At 45.2% G+C, this 23613-nt stretch overlaps 1 protein-coding gene and 1 long non-coding RNA gene across 3 annotated transcripts; one reads left to right on the top strand and one right to left on the bottom strand.

Moving 5' to 3' along the window:
• Positions 1–228: 228 nt before the first annotated feature.
• LOC112840231 (uncharacterized) lies at positions 229–10362 on the bottom strand. Its single transcript, XR_003212420.2, has 3 exons — positions 10230–10362; positions 6870–7037; positions 229–872 (listed from the first exon to the last, which is right to left on the bottom strand). It is a non-coding gene; the product is annotated as an uncharacterized lncRNA (long non-coding RNA).
• A 22-nt stretch (positions 10363–10384) lies between these two features.
• On the top strand, positions 10385–21972 carry CD3E (CD3 epsilon subunit of T-cell receptor complex). 2 transcript variants are annotated; one of them, XM_025893461.2, is made up of 9 exons: positions 10385–10480; positions 10592–10703; positions 12808–12828; positions 14222–14239; positions 17635–17664; positions 18097–18312; positions 19679–19846; positions 20399–20445; positions 21317–21972. In XM_025893461.2, exons 2-9 carry the CDS (start codon positions 10655–10657, stop codon positions 21371–21373), a joined length of 606 nt encoding a protein of 201 aa, XP_025749246.1. In that variant the 5' UTR covers positions 10385–10480; positions 10592–10654; the 3' UTR covers positions 21374–21972. The 2 variants fall into 2 exon arrangements, with proteins under 2 accessions (XP_025749246.1, XP_025749247.1); XM_025893462.2 differs by having other exon boundaries at positions 10410–10480; positions 10624–10703.
• The last annotated feature ends 1641 nt before the right edge of the window (positions 21973–23613 follow it).

The following is a 23613-nucleotide window of genomic DNA, read 5'->3' on the forward strand; positions in this document are numbered from 1 at the left end:
GCAGATGGTCTGTGAAGCAAGTTAGACCTTGATGAGTAGAACAGGCGTCTGCTGATATGGGAAGAGATGGACGAACAAGGTCAGCACTGAATATTCACGAGGCACACGAAACACCAAATATTTATGAGACACTCAATATTTATAAGATCTTAATCTTTTTTTTTTTTAAAGATTTTATTTATTTGAGAGAGAGAGAATGAGAGATAGAGAGCACGAGAGGGAAGAGGGTCAGAGGGAGAAGCAGACGCCCTGCTGAGCAGGGAGCCCGATGTGGGACTCGATCCCGGGACTCCAGGATCATGACCCGAGCCGAAGGCAGTCACGTAACCAACTGAGCCACCCAGGCGCCCAATATTTATAAGATCTTAAATCAGCTATCCCTTTGTGCTCCTATTCTGGCACTCTGCATCCTCTGCCTAAGATTTACAGCTAAAACCCATAGCTGCCCATCATGGTAATTTGCAAGCTCCAGCTATAGCCTGGAATTCTCACCCTTGTGCACCTACAACAGAGTGTAGGTGAGGGAATGCTTTCCCTGACCCTCTCAGAGTCCCTAGCTGAGTCTGAAAATTAAACTGGCAAAGAGAGATCAATAGGAGAAAATCCTACAGATTTATTTAATGTAAGTTTTATGTGCCATAGGAGCCTTCACAAGGGAATGAAAACTCAAAGAAACAGACCTGAGTATTTTATACAACATTTGATGAAGAGTGAGCAGTTGTGGAGGAATAAGTTGAGGAGTCTGAAGTCATTGTAGTGAACTGGGGCAATCCAGCAAGGACTCTTGGTTCAGATTCTTCTTGGGGCTTAGATAAGGATGCTCCTTTCCTCCAGGCATAGGGAGAGCACCCCTTACGTGAGGATTTTATGACCTGTTTCAGGGGAAAAGAACAGAGAAAGATCAGAGTGACCATCTTGCTTCTGCCATTTTCTCAAATTCCTTCAGCTTAAAGTATTCAATATGCCAAGGTGTCATAGTTGGGGTTAGTGTGTCCCGAACCCCACTGAGAGCAAGAGCATTTAGGGCCCAGCCATCATCAATCTGCCGAGTCCCCTGGCTCACCCACAACTCCATCCTTGTAACAGGCTGGTGCAGCAGAAAGATGGGATTGATGAACATTACATAACACAGGTTCACATGGGCTGGTTCTTCCACAAATTGGCAGCCTATCCTGAGGGGGTTCACCTTCCCATTCTCTTTTCCACTGCTTTTCACTACATGTTTTTCATTGGTTTAATAAACCAAATAATTCACAGATCTTAATTTTGCCTGTGAGCCATTCTGTTCTGTGATCTCTGGGATTGCATGTTCTATAGTACATTAAGAGGCTGTCATAGCATCAAGGTAATTTCTCACATGATAATCCTTTTGACACATGACAAAATGTTCCAGGCTCATCTTGTACACTTCTTGCCCTAGACCTGAAATCATCCACAATTCTTCAAGGATTCCAGACTACTTTTAGTGGGAAATAGTATTTGAGGCTACAGTCTGGATACTGGGGGTGCTCACTGCTCCTGGGTTGGCAAAGTATCTTTTTTTTTAAGATTTTATTTATTTATTTGTCAGAGAGTGAGCGCACAAGCAGGGGGAGCAGAAGGCAGGGGGAGAAGCAGGCTCCGCATGGAGCAAGGAGCCCGATGCAGGACTTGATCCCAGGACCCTGGGATGATGACCTGAGCCGAACCAACCGACTGAGCCACCCAGGTGCCCCAGTAAAATATCTTATGAATTATATACTGTTATATGGGCTTTTCAGGTCTTCCATTAAAATGAATAATTTAAAGTTAAATATGGAGAGGGTGCCTGGGTAACTCAGTCGGTTAAGCATCCAGACTCTTGATTTTGGCTCAGGTCATGATCTCAGGGTCATGAGATCAAGGCCAGTGTCGGGCTCCGAGGGGAGTCTGCTTGAGATTCTCTCTCTCCCTCTCCCTCTGCCCCTCCCCATCTCCCTCCCTCTCTAAATAAATAAATAAAGTTAAATATACAGGCTCAGACCTGAACCTACTCCTTAATATAATCAACCTCAATTAGTCAGACTCTACAGATAAATGCAAAATGAGGGAGGAAATAGAGATACCAGATTTGAGGTTAAACGTGACAAACTGAACAAACATTTATCTCCAACTTCTTTTTTTTTTAAGATTTTATTTATTTATTTGAGGAGAGAGAGAATGAGAGAGAGAGAAAGCACATGAGGGGGGGGGAGAGTCAGAGGGAGAAGCAGACTCCCGGCCGAGCAGGGAGCCCGATGCGGGACTCGATCCCGGGACCCCAGGATCATGGCCTGAGCCGAAGGCAGTCGCTTAACCGACTGAGCCGCCCAGGCGCCCCTATCCCCAACCTCTAAAGCCCTACTAAAATGGCATATACCCATAAAAGACAAGGAGAATGAGAAGATAATAGCAGATAGTAAATGCAACAAAACTTTAGAAGTTGAAAAACAAGTGAATGAGTGCTAAACAAATTCACATGTTAAAAAAAGCTGAATTCTAGAATATTGAAGAAATAAAATACTATTCAACTCATTCACTGAGACCAGCTGATATATCAGATGAAGACCCTATAACACAGAAATATCAACCTTATCTCACTCATGAAACAGGAGGCAAAAATCCTACACAAAATATTAGCAAATTGAATCCAACCAGGTGAAAGAAAGGAAGAAAGAAAGAAAAAAACCCCACCGCTACAAAGTAGGGTTTATCCAGTTATGCAACAATGTTTCATATTTTAAAATGTATAAATGTAATTGACCACATAAACAGATTAAGAGAAAAACCATAGGAACATCTCAATAGAAGCAGAAAAAGCCTTGGATAAAGTACCATGCTGATTAAGGATAAAAAACTCTTTGTAAATTGGAACTAGAGGGTGTTCCTTAACCTAATAAACAGTAACTATTAAAATCTTACAGCAAGTATTATCCTAAATGGGGAAATAGCAGATTCACTCCCAAATTAAGAGTTGAGAACAATGCCTGATGTCCTCAATTTACTTGGTGTTGTGTGGGAGGCCCCAAATAGATCTGTACAACAAGAATAATAAATTAGAGGCTTACAGAACAAAAAGAGGAAATAAAGCTGTAATTGTTTGCAGATAACATGATTTTTTTACATTACCAAACAAAAAATTAAGAATAATAGAATTTAACAATGAAACTGGATATAAAATTAATACATATCTATACTAAAAAACAACCAACTAAAAACATAGCTAAAACAAAAAAATATATGCCACTTAGTATAGTATGAAGGTATTTCCAACAAAAATCTAACAAAAAATATATGTGACCTAGATGGAGGAAATAATAAAACATTTGTAAGAGACATTTTTAATTACCTAAGTAAATGAAGAGCCATACCATGTTCATGTAGTCAAAGACTTAACATCATAAAGATATCAATTCTCCCCAAATTGATCTATAAGTTTATTCCATTTTCTATCAAAATGTCAACAAAAACAGGGTTTTTTTGTTTGTTTGTTTGTTTGTTTGTTTGTTTTGTTTTATTTTGGAGAGAGAGCACACTCTCGCATGCGAACAACACAGAGAAAGGGCAGAGGGAGAGAAAGAATCTCAAAATCTCAAGCAGGCTCCACACTCAGCATGGAACTAGACCCTGGGCTCGATCTCATGACCCTGAAATCATGACCTGAGCAGAAATCAAGAGTCAGACACTCAACCAACTAAGCCACCCAGGCACCCCTCAGCAGAGTTTTTAATCAAACTGTTAAGATGATTCTAAAATGTATATGGAGAAGCAAAAACAAGAATAGCCAGGACACTTCCAGAAAGATCAGGGCAGAGAACTTACTCTACCAAATACCAGAATTTATTGTAAAGCTATAAAAATTAAAATGGTATGGTACTGAGGTAGGGATGGAAAAATTAACTGATAAAATAATGCATAGTCCATTAGCTAGACCTTTACATATATAAAACTTTGGTATATAATAATAATAATTAATGGTAATAATAATAATACAGGTGGCCTGTCAAAAGAGTGGGGAAAGGAAAGATGAAATATGGAGGTTGGAAAAATGCCATATGGAAAAAAATGAAATTGAATTTCTAGTTTACGCCATTTACAAAAATCAACTCCAAATGGTTTAAGAAGTGGTGGAAGAGGCAGGCAGGAGATTATTGGTTTTCATTATAAGCCTGGCAGTACTAATTTAACTGTTGTGTTATTTAGATTAAAATATAGATTCATTTTTATTTTTTTTTAATTTTTTAAGATTATTTATTTATTTATTTGAGAGAGAGAGAGAGAGTGAGTGAGAGCAGGAACACAAGCAGGGGGAGTGGGAGAGGGAGAAGCAGGCTTCCCGCCAAGCAGGGAGCCCGATGCGGGGCTCGATCCCAGGACCCCGGGATCATGACCCGAGCCGAAGGCAGACGCTTAACGACTGAGCCACCCAGGCGCCCCAATATAGATTCATTTTTAAAATATAAATAAAATTTTTAAGAGAGGAAAAAGTCCAAGCATTAACAAAGATATAATGAAAAATAACATTCATACACTTTTTGGGAGGGCAATTTGAAAATATCTGTCAAAATTTAGCTGCACATATTCTTTGATCCAGCAATCTCTCTTCTTGGAGCCTGTCCTACAGTTAATACTTGCTGAGAGATATATGTACATGAATTTTGTTGCAGCATTATTTGAAATAACAACAATAAAAGGTATATACAACCTAAATGACCACCAGTAGAGGATTGGTCAAATAAATAACAGTACCTCTAGTCAACGAAATATTTTGCAAACCGTACAAAGAAAAAAATAAAAAGCTCAAAAGTTTGAGATTTCAGACGTGGAGAAATCCCAGGTGAAGACAAACTCAAAAGTGTGTCTTGGGGAGTACGTAAGATGGAGTGGAGATAGAGGCCACAGAAGCTAAGGAAGTCAAGAACGTGCAAAGCCAGAGTGGGAAGGATGGCTCAATGGGCGTTACTCAAATGTTGGGGGCAGAGAGAAAAAGTGCAAACCAGGAGCATAAGTCACTAGTGAATGTGAAGGAGAGGTAGGTTGACAAAATCTCAAAAGAGGAGGAGGCGAAAGCCAGAGGCAGGACTTAAGAACTGGCAGTTTATTACGGAATTGATCCAATCAAGTCAAAATGAGGTTGAAGGGAGAGGAAGACAAGAAAGGAGACAGCAGATGAAGCGTGTTTCTGTAAGCTAGTTACTACTCCGGGTACCTGCGAGGCAAGTCTCAGGACACCCTCTGAGGAACCATGTATTTCAGAAATGAATCAATCTTCTAACTGATAGAAGACTGGGGCATGATCCACTACCTCGTCTCCCATTAGTTCAGGGCTGCCTCTGGGGGCAGTAAGTCCCTACCCTCCCCTGCCCATTCAGAATTGTGCCTGCCTGCACAGGCTTTCAGGATGGGACATCAGTGTGCATCAGAAGTGACCACAGAGCTGCAGCTGAAGTCATAGGTGGGCTAAGGGGACGTGGCATAAGACACCAACAGCATCTCCACAAGGGTTTTGTGTTTGTACAAGAGAGTGGAAATAGAATGGGCTGGAAGAGACAATGAAGAGCAAGGAGCCAAACTTTGGATTCTTGTCCTCAAGGAGATAAGGGCATTTGGAGAAGGAGCAAGAAAAGAAGTGTCTTGAGGAGGGAAGGAGAAGAGGAGCCAAGCTTTCTGCAAGATAGGAGGTATGGGGAAAAGCATTGTGTGAAGAGGTTGAGGATTTCAGGCAATCTCTTTACTGTGGAATTCTAATGGCACGAGGGAAACAGCTAAGAGAGGAACAGTGGAGTAGGGCAGATGTCAGCTCCGTACGGGGCTGTAAGCCCACATGAATTGTGGCAGCCCTGAATGCCTACTCAGAAGTGGCCTTGAGAGACAGTAGTGAGGGGAAATCCTCCCCAAAAGCAGAACATCTGGCACTGTACATGGTCATCCACATCAGTGGAAAGAGAAGTGGCCTGGTGTTAAAATATATAGAGATTCATGGACAGTGGTGAATGGCTTATTTATTGGTCAGGGGCCTTGAATGAGTAAGATTAGAAGCTCGGGGACAGGGAATTATGGAGAAGAGATGTGTGTATACGGACCTATGGGAATCATAAAATGTGAAGGTCTTTGTGTCATAGAACACCCACCAGAGAACATCCATCATGGAAGAGGCACTATAACACAAAGTGGAAGACAATGACTAAGCCAGCTAGGGTCAACTAGCCTCCATCCTTGGCCATCCCCAAACAGGGACAACGGGGTTATAAATGTAGTAGCTGTGGCAGAAAAGGTGGGAGGCTATACCTGGCTACAACAGCGTGGGCTCCCCCCCACCAACGCTGATCAGCTATGGTTGCTGCCCAAATAATCCAATGCTGAGGCTCTAATTTGGGACCATCCCTCGAGGAAACCAATCAGCCACATCTTGGCAAGTTAATTACAACTGGGTCCTTTCCAAACCAAACCTGGAAGGGGCTTGATTCATTTCAGAGGAATTGATACATATTCTGGGTGTGGTTTTGACTTTCTTGCCAGCAAAGCCTACTATCTAAGAGTTTGCACACCGTCTGATCCATTAGCATTGGATCTTGCATAGCATCACTAGGGACCATGGGACCCACTTTATAACAAAAGCATATGGATATGTGACCATGGGATCCACTGGTACTATCATATACCACACCATCCTGAAGCTGCCAGCTGATGGATCAATGGAAAAGCCTTTTGAAGACAGAGCTAAGCTTTCAACTCAGAGATGACATCCTGTGGCCTGGGGCACTATGCTTATACATTTTAAGTCAATAACTAGAATATGGTACTGTGTCCCCAAGCGGCAGAACACATGCATCCAGGAACTAAAGGTTGGAAATAGGAGTATCCATGCTTACCATTACTCCCAGTGAACCATTCAGGAAATTCACGCTTCCTGTCCCCATAATTCTAGACTCCGAGTTTCTAGAGGTCATGGTTTCCAGATGCAGAATGTTTCCACCACAGTACACAGCAAGAGTTCTATTAAACTAAGCTACACCTGCTCCTCACCATGGCCCAGAGACCTGAAGACAAAAGAAAAAAATGATTCACTTCAGGGCACCTGACTGGCTCAGTCTGTAGAGCATGTGACTCTTGATCTCTGGGTTGTGGTTGTGAGTCCAAGCCCCACGTTGGGTATAGAGCTTACTTTATTTTTTTTTAAAGATTTTATTTATTTATTTGAGAGAGAGAGAATGAGAGATAGAGAGCACAAGAGGGAAGAGGGTCAGAGGGAGAAGCAGACTCCCTGCTGAGCAGGGAGCCCGATGTGGGACTCGATCCCAGGACTCCAGGATCATGACCTGAACCGAAGGCAGTCGCTTAACCAACTGAGCCACCCAGGCGCCCTAGAGCTTACTTTAAAAAAGGAGGGGGGGGTGTGCCTGGGTGATTCAGTCGGTTAAGCATCTGCCTTTGGCTCAGGTCATGATCTGGCGTCCTAGTTTAGAGCCCAGAGGTGGGCTCCCTGCTCAGCAGGGAGCCTGCTTCTCCCTCTCCCTCTACTGCTCCCCCTGCTTGTGCTCTCTTGCTCTCTCTGTCAATAAGTAAATAAATAAACTTGAAAAGAAAGATTTACTCCCCCAGCAGAAGCAATCCTTCCTTATCATCAGGAGGAGTCAGGGCTGTAAGGAACAAGGAGAATACATACAAAACCCAAGGGTTCACAGCCTGAAAAGGCCATGTGACCGGGCTCTTGGGGCTCAGACTCCTCAAGCTATGTCTTCCCTCCGGTTAGCAGAAGTGCTAGCCAAGGCTGGGAACAATCTAGAATGGGTAACAACGGAGGGAGAGGACTACCAGATGGGACTCCAGAACCGCTGTGTAGTGGGACCGTAATTAGTCCCCCTAACTTTCCATTTATAAGCTTCTCTGGGAAGAGATCAAGCAGGGTCCTGAAAAGGCTGTTTAAGGGTAGGGTGAAAGGATGACACAGCAAGTAGACCCAGGCAGGGCAAGGAGTGAACTACGTGGGTGCCCCGTGGTGCTGCCCAGGCTCCCCCTTGAGGACTGCTCACTGCTGCTGGGGCGCTGTGTCCCCTGGGGGCTCTCAGCTGAGCTCTTTCACATCGTTCTCAGCAGAAGCAGCTGCCTTGACCAAGTCCTTACCCCCTTTCTGGGAACAGCTCACATCCAAGACTAGATGATGTGCCAGTTACCTCAACTCCAGACCGTCCTGGGAGGTCGTCCCAGCCTGAGAAAGCCCTGTGGGATTGGCTACCCTGACTTAGCTCACCTCCCCCTCCCGCCCCCCGCAGCCCCCAATCCTGCTTCCTTCCCTTCCAGGTGCTGTTCCCTCGCCCCCTCAGTGGGCCTCCTGCACACAGATCTCAAAGTTTGTTTCCCAGAGAACCCAAATGATGACAGACACAGATCTCAAAGTTTGTTTCCCAGAGAACCCAAATGATGACAGACACAGATCTCAAAGTTTGTTTCCCAGAGAACCCAAATGATGACAGACACAGATCTCAAAGTTTGTTTCCCCAGTGCATGTTCAGAGATAAGAAGGCAACCAGTTCACAAAGTTAAAAGTGGTTTTCTCTAGGGAGAGGAACAGGGCTGAGGCGGGGGGGAGCGGGGGGGAGCTGGGGGGGGCAGGAGACTGTCCCTATATCCCCCTCTGTGCCCTTCCTGCTTTTTAACACACATGTATTAATTCCGTCATTAAAACCTTTGCTCGATTAAACTTTTTTAATTTGAAGAATTTGATACTCTTGCTCTCTTGTTTTAAAACTTTCCATTGCTTCCCATTGCATTTAGAATAATCCTTGAGAATTGTTAACATGGCTTATAAATCCCTCCCTGACTGGTCCCTGCTGAGTTTCCTACCTCACTCTCTCCATTAGCTGCCTTCTGGACTCAGAGTTTCTCAAATGGGCCTCTCTTCCTAACCGGGGCTTCAAACATGCCTGCTCTGTCTGGAATACTTGACCTGTCCCCCCCCGACCTGGTTCTCTCCAATTCCGTCCACCAGACTCCTACTTGGATGTCACTTTCTCAGGGAGACCTTCACTGCCCCCCAAACTATATTAGTCACCCCTTCATCATTCCCACAGCACCTGTAGGAATGCACCTGTCACTAGATCCAGTATATCTTAAAATATTTTGCAAAGTCGGAGGGTACTTAAAATAATGAGGAATTGGCTAATAGCACTGGGAATATTTGTTAATAAACTCAACTGAGAAAGTTTCAAAAAATAATAATAATAATAATGTCAGTCTCCCGAAATTATCCGTTTACCATCCACAAGGACTGTCTTGCTACACCTGTCATTACCACCACCTGGCACATAACTACAGCATAGTAGATATTATATATTCACTGAGTTTTGCCAAAATGTTTTCTAGAGTCTCAGCTCTGTACCCAAGAACAAGTTAGGTAACCTGTCCGAGCTGCAGTTTGCTCAAGTGCAAGATGGGGATAAAAATAACACCTACCTTGGACGGTTGTTTTGAGAATTAACTGAGATATCTTGGCAAAACCCTGAGCACAGTGCCTGGCATATAGTAAGCATTTGATTAATGTATGCTTAAAAATGAAGAAAGGCCTTATCAATATACACTGACATCAGCAAATTTTGAGACTGTCACTTTTTACCCTTTCCAACACTGAACGCTGTGTTTTCAAATAGTTTTGTAAAAATACATGTATATTTTTGTAAATTTATAGACAAAAAAATGGGGGGGGCGGAAATCTCATGGTTTTAAGCCAACGTGTATTTTCAAGTCAAGAGGCTTTGCCAATGAGATGTCCTTGCTACTCCATGACGGGCACACCATAAAGAAAGCAAAGGGCGCCCGGCTGGCTCAGTCCATGGAGCATGCAAATCTTGATCTCAGGGTTGTATGTTCAAGCCCCATGTTCAGTATAGAGATTACTTAAAAATAAGATCTTTAGGGGTGCCTGGGTGGCTCAGTCAGTTAAGTGTCTGCCTTCGGCTCAGGTCATGATCTGACGTCCTGGTTTAGAGCCCAGAGGTGGGCTCCCTGCTCAGCAAGGAGTCTGCTTCTCCCTCTCCCTCTGCCCCTTTCCCCTGCTCATGCTCTCCCTCTCATGCTTTCTCACTCTCTCAAATAAATAAATAAAATCTTTAAAAATAAATAAATAAAATAAAATCTTTAAAAAAAAATCAAATATTCAGTGCTCCCCTCCTTGTCACAGCTTATCCGGGGGGACGGAGTATTTGAGAAGGGAGTCCCAACCATGGCATTATTACCGTGCAAGGCCCCGCGCAGTGAAATTGCAGGTATTTCTCATCTTCCCTTCAGGTTTTGCCACAGCCCCGTTGCTTGTGCTATGGGAAGATTTGGGGCCCATCTCTCCCCACCCAACCCAGGTGGCTGCCTCGGCCTCCAACGTTTCCAAGTGACGCAGAACCCTACAGGCCCCGAGGCCCCTCAACACTTCCTGTGTGGGGTTCAGAAACTCACCTCCCCTCCCAGCCTTAGGTGCCTGCTTCAGAAAATGGTGAGTCTCGCTCTAACGGGTCCCCTTTTTCATCCCAGCATTGGCAACAATGACCTCAGGGTCCTCACCTTCAGCAGGGGTTTTGGGAAAGTCCTCTGGTTTCTTTTTCAGAAGTAAGAAGCCACCGGCCTCCGCCATCTTAGGTAGAATAAGGGTCCATCCAGTGAGAGAAGGATGCAGTCGGGGAACCTCTGGAGAATTCTGGGACTCTGTCTCTTATCAGGTAAGTAGGATGAAATGAGAAAGGGTGGTATTTCTCCAGACTATGGGAAGGCTCCCAGCCTACCTTGGTGCTGCCCAGTGGTCCCAAGGAGCCTCATTTACCAGATGGAAGGAATGTTCTGTGCTACGTTAAGGCAGGGATCTAAGACTGCAAGCTAATGGGAAAGAATTCACTCCAGAGGCACGGGAGAATTTTCAGGGAACAGCCAAAGAAAAGCATTTGGGATCATTGTTTTGAAAGCAGAGAAGTCTCTCTGCCTCCACGAACAAAAGCTGGTTCGTCAGTAAACTACCCAGCCTTTAAGAACGAACAAAAAATAGATTAGAGCTAATCTCCACCCCTCCTCCATGCCAGGAATCTCAGAGTTAATTCCCAAGACAATACACACTGATGACCAAGAGCTTTCAATTAATTTAGTCCTTTTTGAAGCAAGGGAGAATATAAATTGATAAATAACCAAAAGCAATTCCACATCCCATAGGAGATAAGATAAAAAAAAAAAAAAAAGGTTGCCGTTTAAGTGCCAGAGACTGTATAAAGAAAAAATTCTTTACATGTGTTACCTAATTTAATTCTTACCTCCATCTTGGAAGGTAAACGTTACATCCTCTATTTTACAGACAAAGAAACTGATACACAAAGGTAGTAAATAACTTGTTTAAAGCCACACAGCTAGTAAGTGCGAAAGCAGACCTGAGAACGGGACTGTCTGTCGACAAGGCCTATGCGCTTCATGGCTACATGGTGTAAAATGGCTCAGGATGGCTTTATTTCAGTGGCCTAGAAAAGGCTACCATCGCTGGGGCTCCTCAGACCCAGAGCCATGATGTCTCCACTTCCTGCTTCGCTGTGAGTTTCTCAGGCTTTTTTTTTTTTTTTAAGATTTTATTTATTTATTTGACAGTGAGAGACACAGCGAAAGACGGAACACAAGCGGGGGCAGTGGGAGAGGGAGAAACAGGCTCCCCGCGGAGCAGGGAGACCCATACCGGGCTCGATGCGGGGCTGGATCCCAGGACCCTGGGATCATGACCTGAGCCAAAGGCAGACGCTTAACAACTTAGCCACCCAGGCGTCCCAGAGTTTCTCAGGCTTTTAAGGCTCACACAAATCACCTGGTATTCTGCAGCTTCTGCTTCAGTGGGACTGGGGTAGCGATTGCCATTCTGCATTGCTAATAACCTCTTGGGCTTTTAAATCTGCGACTGGTCCAAGGAAAAGATTTTGAGGTTGTCAAGGGGCAAGGTGTGACTCCTGCGAGGAGGGATCAGGCATTTTCTTAGAGGCTTATAATATCAACTATATTTTCCCAGGGCGGAGGGGGCAGGGGAGATGGAGAGAGAGAGAGAGAGAGACTGGGTATCAATGTCCCAAGCACCCCTCAAGATTTGACATCATGAGACTGTGCCGCATCTGCTCTGGAAATGGATGGGCGATGGGCGGGTGGAGGGGGTCTCACTCCATGTAGAGGCTGTTGGTAAAAGAGAGGTCCAGGTATACGGAAAACTTTCAGGCAACATCAGGGCAACTGGTCATCCATAATGAGTCCAAGTTAGTGCTGAGTGAGGAGCCCAATGGAAATGTGACCAGGCTGTTCAACACCGGCTCTACTTGATGAGTAAGGGGAGTGTCAAATATCTCCATCTCAAGCAGAAAACAAATGGAAAAACTGAACAGACAAGCCAGAGCCAGAGACAGAACAAGAATCTCAACATTTGTACCTAACTGAGAGCTTGTTTTTCTTCCACAGTCTGATTTTCAAAATGGAGGCTTGGCGGCAAAATTCTTTTGCTATTTCTCCAGCGGCCCAAAAAGTAGCCTGAACTTTTTCTACCTCCTGTTTGTCAAATATTGAGTGTTCATGTTTAATGCTAGATGCTTCTTTGCTTTGTTTCATCCAAACTGATCAGGAACCCCTGGTCCATACCCAGCAGTACACATCACTTACCTGGGGTACAGCAATGAGTATGACCGAGGGGTGGTTGGGAAAGACTTTAGATGTTCAGAAACGTTCAGACCAGACCACATTACTTTCTCGGCTTGGCATTTCAGGGACCCACAACATTTACTAACTCTTTTTTTTTTTTTCATATTTATTTTCTAGTTGGTGCTTGGGGGCAGGAAGGTAAGATATGCTTTCTTTCCTTGTTATGAAACCAACCTGGCATTCTTTGTTTTTATGAATGGAGCTTTCTCTAGACTCCCCGCCCCCAACAGAGCTTCCCCAGAGACCCATAAAAGAGGTTTTGTACCACTTTCTCCTTTGCCTTTTCCTGGTCAGTCTAGAGATAGTTCCAGCCCAGAAGAGGAAAAGCAATGGAGATCATAGGAAATACTAGTCTTAACCATTCAAAAAAAAAAAAAATTGAGACTGTTGAGTTGAATGTGCCAAAAGTTTTCATTTGTTTGCATTTCATATTTGATGTGGGATTTTGTGGAAGGTATGAATGTATGCACGGGGATGTGGTGAATAAGCCTCTGGAGCATCATTTGGGTGCACCTTAGAGTCACATGTCCAAATACTCTGAATGTATGTGCATTGCATTCATGTGTGCACACGAATGTGAGTACACCTGGCCTGGACTTACTTCCCGATCACAGTGGTAGAGTCAGGGGTGTCCCAGTATTGGAAGGCTTTCTATTCAATCAGCTCCTCTGTGCTGAGTGACCCATTTTGTGCTTAAAGGCGGCCACTGGGCCTGTCTACATTCTGTGACACTGCCCCCTTAGCAATGTTTTTAGAATTCTTTCTTTTTTTTTTTTCTTTTTTACCCTGCAGCATGCTTTAATATTACCTTATTGACAGATGGAATATGTCGAAAGCACTAATGTGCTTCAGGGTAACTAACCTCTTCTGCAAGCTACTGCCAGTAAGAGTTGATTTCCTTCATCATTGATTTATGTGCAATACCTACCTTCTTTTTTCCCCAGCTTTATTGAGATATAATTAATGTATAACACAATGTAAGTTTAAGGTGTATGATGTGATAATTGATATTGCAAAATTACTACTTAGGATCCATGTTTGTAAATTGCCATCAGGTGTTAATGTAGGCTGTAGGGCCCCAAACAGCTTTTCCTATACAGTCATGAGGAATTTGAAGATCCATTGTTGTCTTCTTTTTAATTTAGAAAACTATATTTTATTTTTTTAAGATTTAAAAAAAATCTCCACACCCAATGTGGGGCTCAAACTTACAACCCCAAATCAAGAGTCACACATTCTATCAACCGAGCCAGCCAGGCACCCCAGAAAAATCACATTTTAATACTGTAGAGAATTGGAAAGATAGATATAAACTTGTCCATAATTATTTCACCAGTCATAAACATTGCTGACAGGCTGACGCAATTCCATGATGCCGTCTTTTTTGCCTTTTCGTTTTCTTTTTTTCTTGGAATTGAGTTGACATACAATGTTACATTAGTTTCAGAAGGTCCTAACCCAGGGGAGCAGGGTCTGTTCTTAGTGGCTGATGGAAGTATAGCTAATAATTGCTTTATCATTTCCTTTTCAGAGACTGAGGATGCTGTGGGTAAGAGGATTTTCACTCTACACCACCTCTTTTCAAATGTGAAACAAAATGGTATTAAGGACAATCGTAGTAATAAACACTGAGAACCAGAACTACCAGAGGAAAAATACAATTGTCTATCGGTAGGATTTGTAAGAAATGCGCCTATGTCTGTTGCTGTCATGTATCCCTGAGCACGCATTCAGGGAAACATACACCTGTGGGTGTGGGTGAGAGCCACCACTGAATTTTTATGTAAATCAAAAGTTCTTTGAAGGCACAGAGGGCGTCTTAATCACCTGGCCCAGTGCCTGGCACATAGTAGGTGCCCAGCAAATATTTTTTAAATGAGTAAATGATCACTAATTCCCTTTCTTCAAGAAGCTGATGGTTTTCTGTAAAAGATAAATAACTGATAATACAGTGTGTTGTGTGCTGTGATATGGGAAAGTACCAGCTAAAATGAAGTATAAAAGCAGTAGTGGTTAACTCTACAGAAGATAGTGGGGAAGCTTCCCCAGAGGTGATTCTTGAGCTGAGTTTTAAAGGATGAGCTTTGGGACGCTGGGATGGCTCAGTCAGTTAAATGTCTGACTCGTGATTTTGGCTCAGGTCATGATTTCAGGGTCATGAGATCGAGCCCTGTATCAGGGTTTGTGCCGAGCGTGGAGCCTGCTTAAGGTTCTGTCTCTCTCAGGCGCCTGGGTGGCGGCTCAGGCCATGATCCTGGAGTCCCGGGATCGAGTTCCACATCGGGCTCCCTGCTCAGCAGGGAGTCTGCTTCTCCCTCTGACCCTCTTCCCTCTCGTGCTCTCTATCTCTCATTCTCTCTCTCTCTCTCAAATAAATAAAGTCTTTAAAAAAAAATTCTGTCTCTTTCTCTCTCTGCCCCTCCCGCTCACATGCTCTCTCTCTCTCTCTCTCTCTCTCTCTAAAAAAAAAAAAAGTAAAAAAAAATAAAGGATGACTTTGTATTTTTTTTTAAGATTTTATTTATTTATTTGACAGAGAGAGACACAGGGAGAGAAGGAACACAAGCAGAGGGAGTGGGAGAGGGAGAAGCAGGCTTCCCACAGAGCAGGGAGCCCGACGTGGGGCTCGATCCCAGGACACTGGGATCATGACCTGAGCCGAAGGCAGACGCTTAACGACTAAGCCACCCAGGTGCCCCGATGACCTCGTATTTTAGGAAGAAGAATATTTTAGTCAGAGGAGTTAAGGCTGTGTAGTGTGAGGTTAAGAAGCTAGACTGCCATATTTGAAGCCTGGATCAACTTCTTATTCGTTGAGTGTCTGAATAATTTACTTCACTCTTCTATGCTATAGCATCATCGTGTATAAAATGGAAATAATAATGATACCTAGCTTGTAAGTTTGTTTTAAGGGTGGAATAAGTGATTCACTTAGAACATTATCTGACATCTAGAAGAAATGGGTGAGTTTTAGTTATTATTCTATGGGAAGCATGCAGACTAGATAATAAGCATTAGAGTTTTTTGAGCATGCATATTCTAGGTATTGCCCTAAATATTTTACCTGAATTCCTCATTTAATTCTCCTAATGTCCTTATTCTACAGATAAGGAAACCAAGGTTTAGAAAAGAAATAGCCCAAACATTGAGATAAATAGAAATGCAGATTTAGTTGATACTGAAGCTCATTTTCTTTTTTTTTTTAAAAGATTTTATTTATTTATTTGAGAGAGAGAATGAGAGATAGAGAGCACGAGAGGGAAGAGGGTCAGAGGGAGAGGCCGACTCCCTGCTGAGCAGGGAGCCCGATGTGGGACTCGATCCAGGGACTCCAGGATCATGACCTGAGCCAAAGGCAGTCGCTTAACTGAGCCACCCAAGCGCCCCTGAAGCTCATTTTCTTAACCATCATGAAACACTGTCTCTGGATGGATGTGTATTAAATCTTTGTGAGCATTCTAACTATTTCTAGGCACAGACATCCAGGCCGTTGTATGAGCATGTATGTCTAAGCTCTGCTACCAAATCTGCGCTGATAAAACTCTTGAGCAATTTACATTCTTTACATTTCTTTTCAAACAAACACACCACACAGAGTGAAGTGTCGATTTACTTTTAAATGGTTTTATTTATGATTTCTAGCTTATTTAACATTGCTAAGAAATAGCAGTATTGAAAAATTATTTCTAAGTCAAAATAACATCAACTATCTACATCATTATACTCAACCCCCAATTATTAGCAGATAGATAAATCTGGAGAATGACTTGTTTACCATTCCATATGATCTCAGCCAGAGAGGTGCCTGAGCAACTGGGTCAGAACTCAGTTCTGTTCTCCATCGTAGCAGGACTCCAAGAAGGAAAGGAAGAAAGTAACTAATATTTTTCTTTAAGCATCTGCTATGTACCATTCATTTTAATCAGCATAATCCATTTAATACTCACAAATACCCTGTGAGGTGGGTGTTTCATCTCCATTTCCCAGATGAGTAAACTGAGGCTCAGAGAAATTCAATGACTTGTCCTCAAGCACACAGCCTAAGGCAGATCTGGGATCCAAACACAGGGCTGATGCATTCTAGTGCTCTTTCCCCAACAGCATACTGTAGCAAAAAGCCCCCAACAGGGAGAGGGCTGTCTCTGAGCACTACCATCTCTCCTGTATTCCAGCTGCCACATCCAGGCTTCAGCATAACCTAGTGCCGCCCTGTGTCCCGGCCACAAGTCTTCCAAAAAGCAAGGATGCACCCCAGCTGCACCTCCCAGGATAACATTGCCTGCTGTGGGGCATGTGCCTGGGCCCCTAGATTATCTTAGCAGATGTTGTCCACACCAATAGTGCCTCCCTCTAACAAAAATAATTGAGAGTTGATTATGGTTCAACGTAAACACTTTTTATTGGAAGAACCATTCCCTTAAAATGAGTACAGTCCTTTACATAATTTAAGGGCAATGAAAGAAAAGTGTTATAAAATAAGGAGAAGGATGCTTGATCTCTACTATGAGGGATTCTGTTCATTATGAGAACTTCTGAATGATGAAAAATAGGTAAGACCAAGAATCAGTGGCTCGAAGATCTTGTGAAGATGAGTGAAGGTCTTTATCTCTGAGAAGACCCTTTCGTGTCTATCCAGAATACAGTTCGTGCTAATGTAGGAGGCTGAGCTTGAAGACTTCTAGAATTTTTCAGCTTTAGGGTTTTAAGACTTTCTGAGCTTCAGTGGATCTGGATCTAGGGGCACATGCTGGTATAGTCTCAATGTGATGCACCTGAGTACATCAACAAGCATACCTCACCTTCAAGGCTTGGGGCTCCCTAAAGGATGGGCCTTCTTTGGAGGTTCTTGGAGATAATGTCTAGTCCCACTTGAAAATTTTTGTCTACAATTTAAACTTAAGCCAAGGTTATTTTCTTACAGTGCTTTCCTTTTCTCATGTTCAGGTGAATCAACAGGTTCACCTCCAGAGAAAGGTAAGTTTCTCTGTCTTTCATGTATGCCTTGAGGATGCAGGTGGGTGGTTAGAGGAAATTGGTTAGAGGTTAGAGGAATTGGTTGGGAGAGATTATCCCCAAGAACTGAGGTCATTCCAACTCCTGTTTTGGAAATATTCCCAAAGGGACTTTTCTAGGCTTTCCTTTACTTCCCTCCTCCCCTTCCCAAGCCCCCATGTCCATGCCTAAACTCTGAAGTCACACTCGAAACGTTCTCCAGTTCCCCTTCTCCATCAGATCCCCTCTTTCATGCCCTCTAGCCAGTAGAGCTCCCCTTTGATGAGAAAATCCAAGACCTGGATGACAGGTGACTTTCTGCAACTGGTTGGTTCTTCTATTCCTAATTTACCTTTGCCAAAATCTTAATGGTTTCTCCCTCCAATTTCTCTTCTCTTCTCTCCCATTTCCCAGAGTATAAAGTCTCCATCTCTGGAACCACGGTAGTGCTGACATGCCCTGAGGAAGTTGAAGCTGAAAATCTAAAATGGGAAAAAGATGGGAAAGAGATACCACAGGCTAATGAAAAGCAGCTATCTCTGGATGAATTTTCAGAAGTGGAGCACAGTGGTTATTATGCCTGCTATACAGACCTCTCGAAGAAGAACTATCTCTACCTGAAAGCAAGAGGTAATATAGGTCCCCAGAGCAAACACCATGGGACACCTTAGAAAATTTTCAATCATTTTTTTTAAAGATCTTATTTATTCATTTGAGACACAGAGATACAGAGAGAGAGAGCATGAGCAGTGGGAGAGGCAGAGGGAGAGGGAGTAGCAGACTCCCCGCTGAGCCAGGAGCCCAATGTGGGACTCGATCCCAGGACCCTGGGATCATGACCTGAGCCAAAGGCAGATGCTTAACCATCTGAGCCACCCGGGCGTCCCTCAATCATTTCTTCTAACGCACCTCATGGTCCCCCAGTATCTTTGTGCTTCTCTTCTACTCAATCCTGAGACTCTCAGGGGCCACATAGCATCAGTGTTTTCTGAAATATGGATTAAACACCAATATGGGGTTATCTGGGAAAGCTCAGTCAGCACTTAGATCTAAAATAACAACTTTCCAAGAGACAGGATTGCATCATTTGCATTATATCGAATCCGGAATTATGACACATAGATAGGGGTTTATCTGGTGCTTTATCCAGAGATCATTCTTCAGAAGAATTTGCAAAGCTGCTATAATAAAGTGTCATAAACTAAGGCATGATAATGATAGCTAACATTAGTTTCAAGCACTTGCATGGATTTTTTTCATATAATCCTCTCAACAACCATGAGTTAAGTACTATTTAGTTCCCATTTTTTATTTTTATTTATTTTTTTAAGATTTTTAATTTATTTATTTGACAGAGAGACAGACAGCGAGAGAGGGAACACAAGCAGGGGGAGTGGGAGAGGGAGAAGGAGGCTTCCCGCGGAGCAGGGAGCCCGATGCGGGGCTTAATCCCAGGACCCTGGGATCGTGACCAGAGCCGAAGGCAGGTGCTCAACCATCTGAGCCACCCAGGCACCCCTTAGTTCCCATTTTTTAAAAAGATTTTATTTATTTATTTATTTATTTATTTATTTATGAGAGAGAGCACAAGCACGGGGCAGAGGAGAGGGGGAAGCAGGCTCGATCGCAGCACCCCGGGATCATGACCTGAGCCAAAGGCAGACGCTTAACCACCCAGGCACCCCTGTTTTATTCCCATTTTACACAAGAGGAAACAGGGGCTTTATGAGTTGAAAATACTTCTCACAATTCTCACAGCTAGTGAGTAAAGGAGCTGGGAGTTGAACCCAGGACTCTCTGACTCCAGAGCCTCTACCCATAACCTTCACTCTTTGCTTGGTGTTTCATACATTGAAAGGTCTGGTTCTGTCCATGGCAAGCATGTGAGTAGTAAAGGGAGAATCGCCTTTATTTGTTCCTTGGTGGTCTCTACTGTCCTTGTGTCTTCTTTTCTCGGTAATTTCTCTTCCCCTCCCCATATCTCTGTCCCCCACAGTGTGTAGGAACTGCATGGAGGTGGACCTGATGGCAGTGGTTGCAATCATTATAGTTGACATCTGCATCACTCTGGGCTTGATGCTGATTGTGTATCACTGCAGCAAGAATAGAAAGGCCAATGCCATGCCTGTGATGAGAGCAACAGGTGCCGGCGGCAGGACTAGGGGTAAGACCATGGAGTTAAGTTGGAAGAGAGTCCCAACCAAGGGGGGATGTCCAGCCTGGGCCAGGATGAGTGGCAAGTCCACAGCCAGCTCAAGACAGCTTCTATAGAACATTCCCTGTGTGGCCAACATCTGGACAGAGGGTATCACATCTCAGATTGCTTCTCTCTGTCCTGCCCTAGAGAAATACAAGATGTGTATTAACAGGATGGCTGTGGAGTGTTCTGGAGTAACCAGATTCCACACCTCCTCCCTCTAATCTGTGGGGAGAGAGACTTTGGGATCTTCGTTCCTGCCTTTTCCCTTCCCTTACCCATAGAAAAGGAGACATGGAAGGACTTTGAGCTGAGGAAAATCATAAAGTGATACGAAGAGTATGGAGGTCATTAGAGATGGGATTAAAGGAAACAGGAGACAGAGTGGCCAAGATGGAAAAAGGGAGGCCCAGAGGAGAGAAAGAAGGGGTTTGCCGTCCCTCCCAGATCTCGGTCTCATGGCCACGAGATGGGTGTTCCCTTGTGGGAGCTAACCCTTTCCCCCTCCCTCCTCCGCAGGACAAAACAAGGAGAAGCCACCACCTGTTCCCAATCCGGACTACGAGGTACCAAGGGATGGAGTGGGGGAGGGGATCTTTCTAGGGGAGAAGGGGACATGTGGGACTGTCCATCCGGCCAGCCAGACACTTTGAAGCCCCTCACTAGGCTTCCCAGACAGCCCGCCTTGTGCCGGCCTCTGCCGAGCTGGGCCGTTTCCAAGGCTGCGTGGCTTCTACAACCATGGCATTGGGGGGGGGTGACACCCTCTTTCTGTGGCTTATTCACTAGCTGCGATACAGCACGGGGAATACCATAACCACACACTCCCACATGATAAATTCAGCACTGAGGTTCCACCTGCGTGCACTGGTGCAGCCACACCGGCTGTTGCAATATTAAAGTACTTCATGGGTAAATAGCCCCAGCTTGCTGCCCCGCTCTCCCAACACCACACTGCCAGACATCACAGCCTCTCCCCCCACTAGACTGCCTCTCGATTTGACAACTAAAGAGTTAATGCCTGGCATGGCAGAGAACCACCAGGATTGTTTCGATTGCTTGGTGTGTGTGCCCTACGAGTTGTTAAGTATCGGGAACATCACACCTGAACAAGCTCCACAGGTATTTATCGAGCACCAGGCAAGCAGGTGGTATTCACTTTCATGTAGATGACTCCATTTAATCCTGACAAATGCCCTGAGAGGTGGGTCTTTAGATTCCCATTTTGGAGATGGGAAGGCTGAGGCTCCCAGAAGGTGACAGGTTCAAATCTGTTACCAGTGGGCACCAGGTTAGAACTGGAGCCAGTCTCCTGGTTCCTAGTGCAAGGTTCTTTCTGTGGCACTAAAGCTAGATCTTCAGGGGCCCTTCTTTGTTAGGAACTACTTCCTCCCATCCTGCTGACCACAACCTCTCTATTCACCCCCCACCCCCCAGCCCATCCGGAAAGGCCAGCACGACCTGTATTCTGGCCTGAATCAGAGAGGCATCTGACGGCTCCTGAGGATGCTGCCTCCTCCAGACCCAGGTCTGGCTTCTCCAGGGCCTGCTACTTCCTGTACCCTGGGTAAATCCTGGACTCCAGAAGAGAACTGTTCCTCTGCCTTCTGGAGAACTCACACCCTGCAGCCTCGCCCCTGGCTCCCTCCATCCTGCCTTCTCTGCTGGCCCTCAGCCCTAGACTATATTTGCCTCATTATCTTGTGAAACATCACAGCTCCTCGGGCCCTCACACCTGGGCTGCCCTCTGCTCAGGCTATTTATTTCTGTTATTCACCCCCACCATCACCAGTTCCTTCCTACCCTGCAGGAGATGTCCCTGCTCCCTTCCCTTCCCCCCCTTCCTGGGAAGAACTTGCCCCCGTCCCTAACTATTGCATCTGTCTACCTTTCTTTTCTTCCAGCTCTCTCTTGGGCAATGCTTTGTGGGGATGGACTGGGTAACTCCGGCAGGGGGCCTGCACCATGCACAGACCCTGGCCCAGAGCCAGCCTGTTACTCCCTACCCCAGGTCTTCCCTGCAGGCCCCTCATGAATATGCTAGGCTCCCTGACAGCTGAGAGAGAAAAGAAATAAAGTGTATTTGGCCGAAAGAGTTGCTGTCCCTCTTTTCTGGGAGGCCCTCAGAAGCTGCCTTGTTTCCTCACATCCTCCCTACCTTTGCCTCAATTCCGCCCCCTCCCCCCCACCATGATCCCCAAAACAGGTGCTGCCGCAGTCTTTGGAGACGGTGTTAGGGAATAAATAAAAAAGAGACAGAGAAGGTCGCCTGGGTGGCTCAGTTGGTTGGGCGACTGCCTTAGGCTCGGGTCATGATCCTGGAGTCCCGGGATCGAGTCCCTCATCGGGCTCCCTGCTCAGCGGGGAGTCTGCTTCTCCCTCTGACCCTCCCCCCTCTCATGTGCGCTCTCTCTCTCTCTCATTCTCTCTCTCAAATAAATAAAATCTTTAAAAAAAAAAAGAGAGAGACAGAGAAAGGAAAAAACAAATAGTCCTCTGACTCACTTCTCTTGGAGAAAAACACCAAGGATGGCAGAGAGTGACTGATGGGTCCCCGATGGAGTGGTCAGTTGAGAAAACAGAGGGACAGAAGCAGAAGCCTTCAAAGGGAGTGGGGGGCCGCGGATGGGGAGCTTGGAGGCTGCGGGGCGGGGCCCAGATTTCCACAAGCTGCTGGGAGAGGAAGCCAGGGCTGAGCCCCCGGCGGGGCCGTGGGGTAGGAGGTGCTGTCGAGCAGCACCCTCCCAACCCCGCTGTGAGGCAGTCAGAAAGTGGCTGAGGTTTGGCAGGCCCGGATGTGGGCTGCGGGGGCCTGCCGGGGCCGGTAGGAGGGCCTGGCCCCCACCCGGCTCCCTGTGCTCCTCCAGCACAGAGCGGAGGCTGGAGCTGTGAGAAGCCCCAGCGGGCCGCCTTCTCCCTCTCTGCACCCAGAAACCTCCCCGGCTGACCACAGGACTATTTATGCATGTGGCCACCACGAAAAGGCCATTGGTGGTTAGCAGTCTGCCGCGTGCTGTGCACGCTCAGCCTCAGGCTTGTGGCTACAGGTTTGTTGGCCCCTGTCGAAGGTGTTTCTTGCCCTCTGTGCACTCAACACCGGAGGCTCACTCACTAGCTGCTGACCAGCAGGCTGGTGCTCTTGTCCCAGGTGCATCTGATCATGTTCCAGGAAGGGGACGTGTGACTCAGGGTGAGAAAAGCAGTAACAGCTAAGGGCTAGTGAGCACTGACTAGGTTCTAGAAATCACCCTCAGCACTTTCCATGCCTTATCTCATTTAATCCTTAGGGCAGCGCAACAAAGTAGACAAGAAGGATGGTGTCCTCCTTTTACAGATGAGGCTACAGAGACTCAGAGAGGTTAAGTTATTTGCCCCAGTTGCACAGCTAGTGAGGGAGGGAGCAGGAATGAGCAGGCAGGACTGTCCAACTCCAACGCTCTGAACAGCTACCCGGTGCCAGTGCTGACAGTGATCATAAAGAATGCTCTCGGGTTTCCTGGCTTACAAGTTCTGTATTTAATCACTTAGGCACTCCTGCAGCGAGTGCTTTTCTCATCACTCATGTCGCAGACCAGCACTGTGCTAAGTGCTCAGGGGAGACAAAAAATAAATAAAATAAAACTCTCTCTCTCTCCTCTCTTCCCTCCCTTCCTTCTCTCTCTTCCATCTCCTACATACACATCGTGTTGGTTCTGTTTCTCTGGAGAACCCTAATGACAAACCCTGATATCAAA

This window comes from Callorhinus ursinus, unplaced genomic scaffold (genome assembly GCF_003265705.2).
Source record: "Callorhinus ursinus isolate GAN/ISIS: 27379988/994484 unplaced genomic scaffold, GSC_fseal_2.0 scaffold19, whole genome shotgun sequence".
Classification (NCBI taxonomy): Eukaryota; Metazoa; Chordata; class Mammalia; order Carnivora; family Otariidae; genus Callorhinus; species Callorhinus ursinus.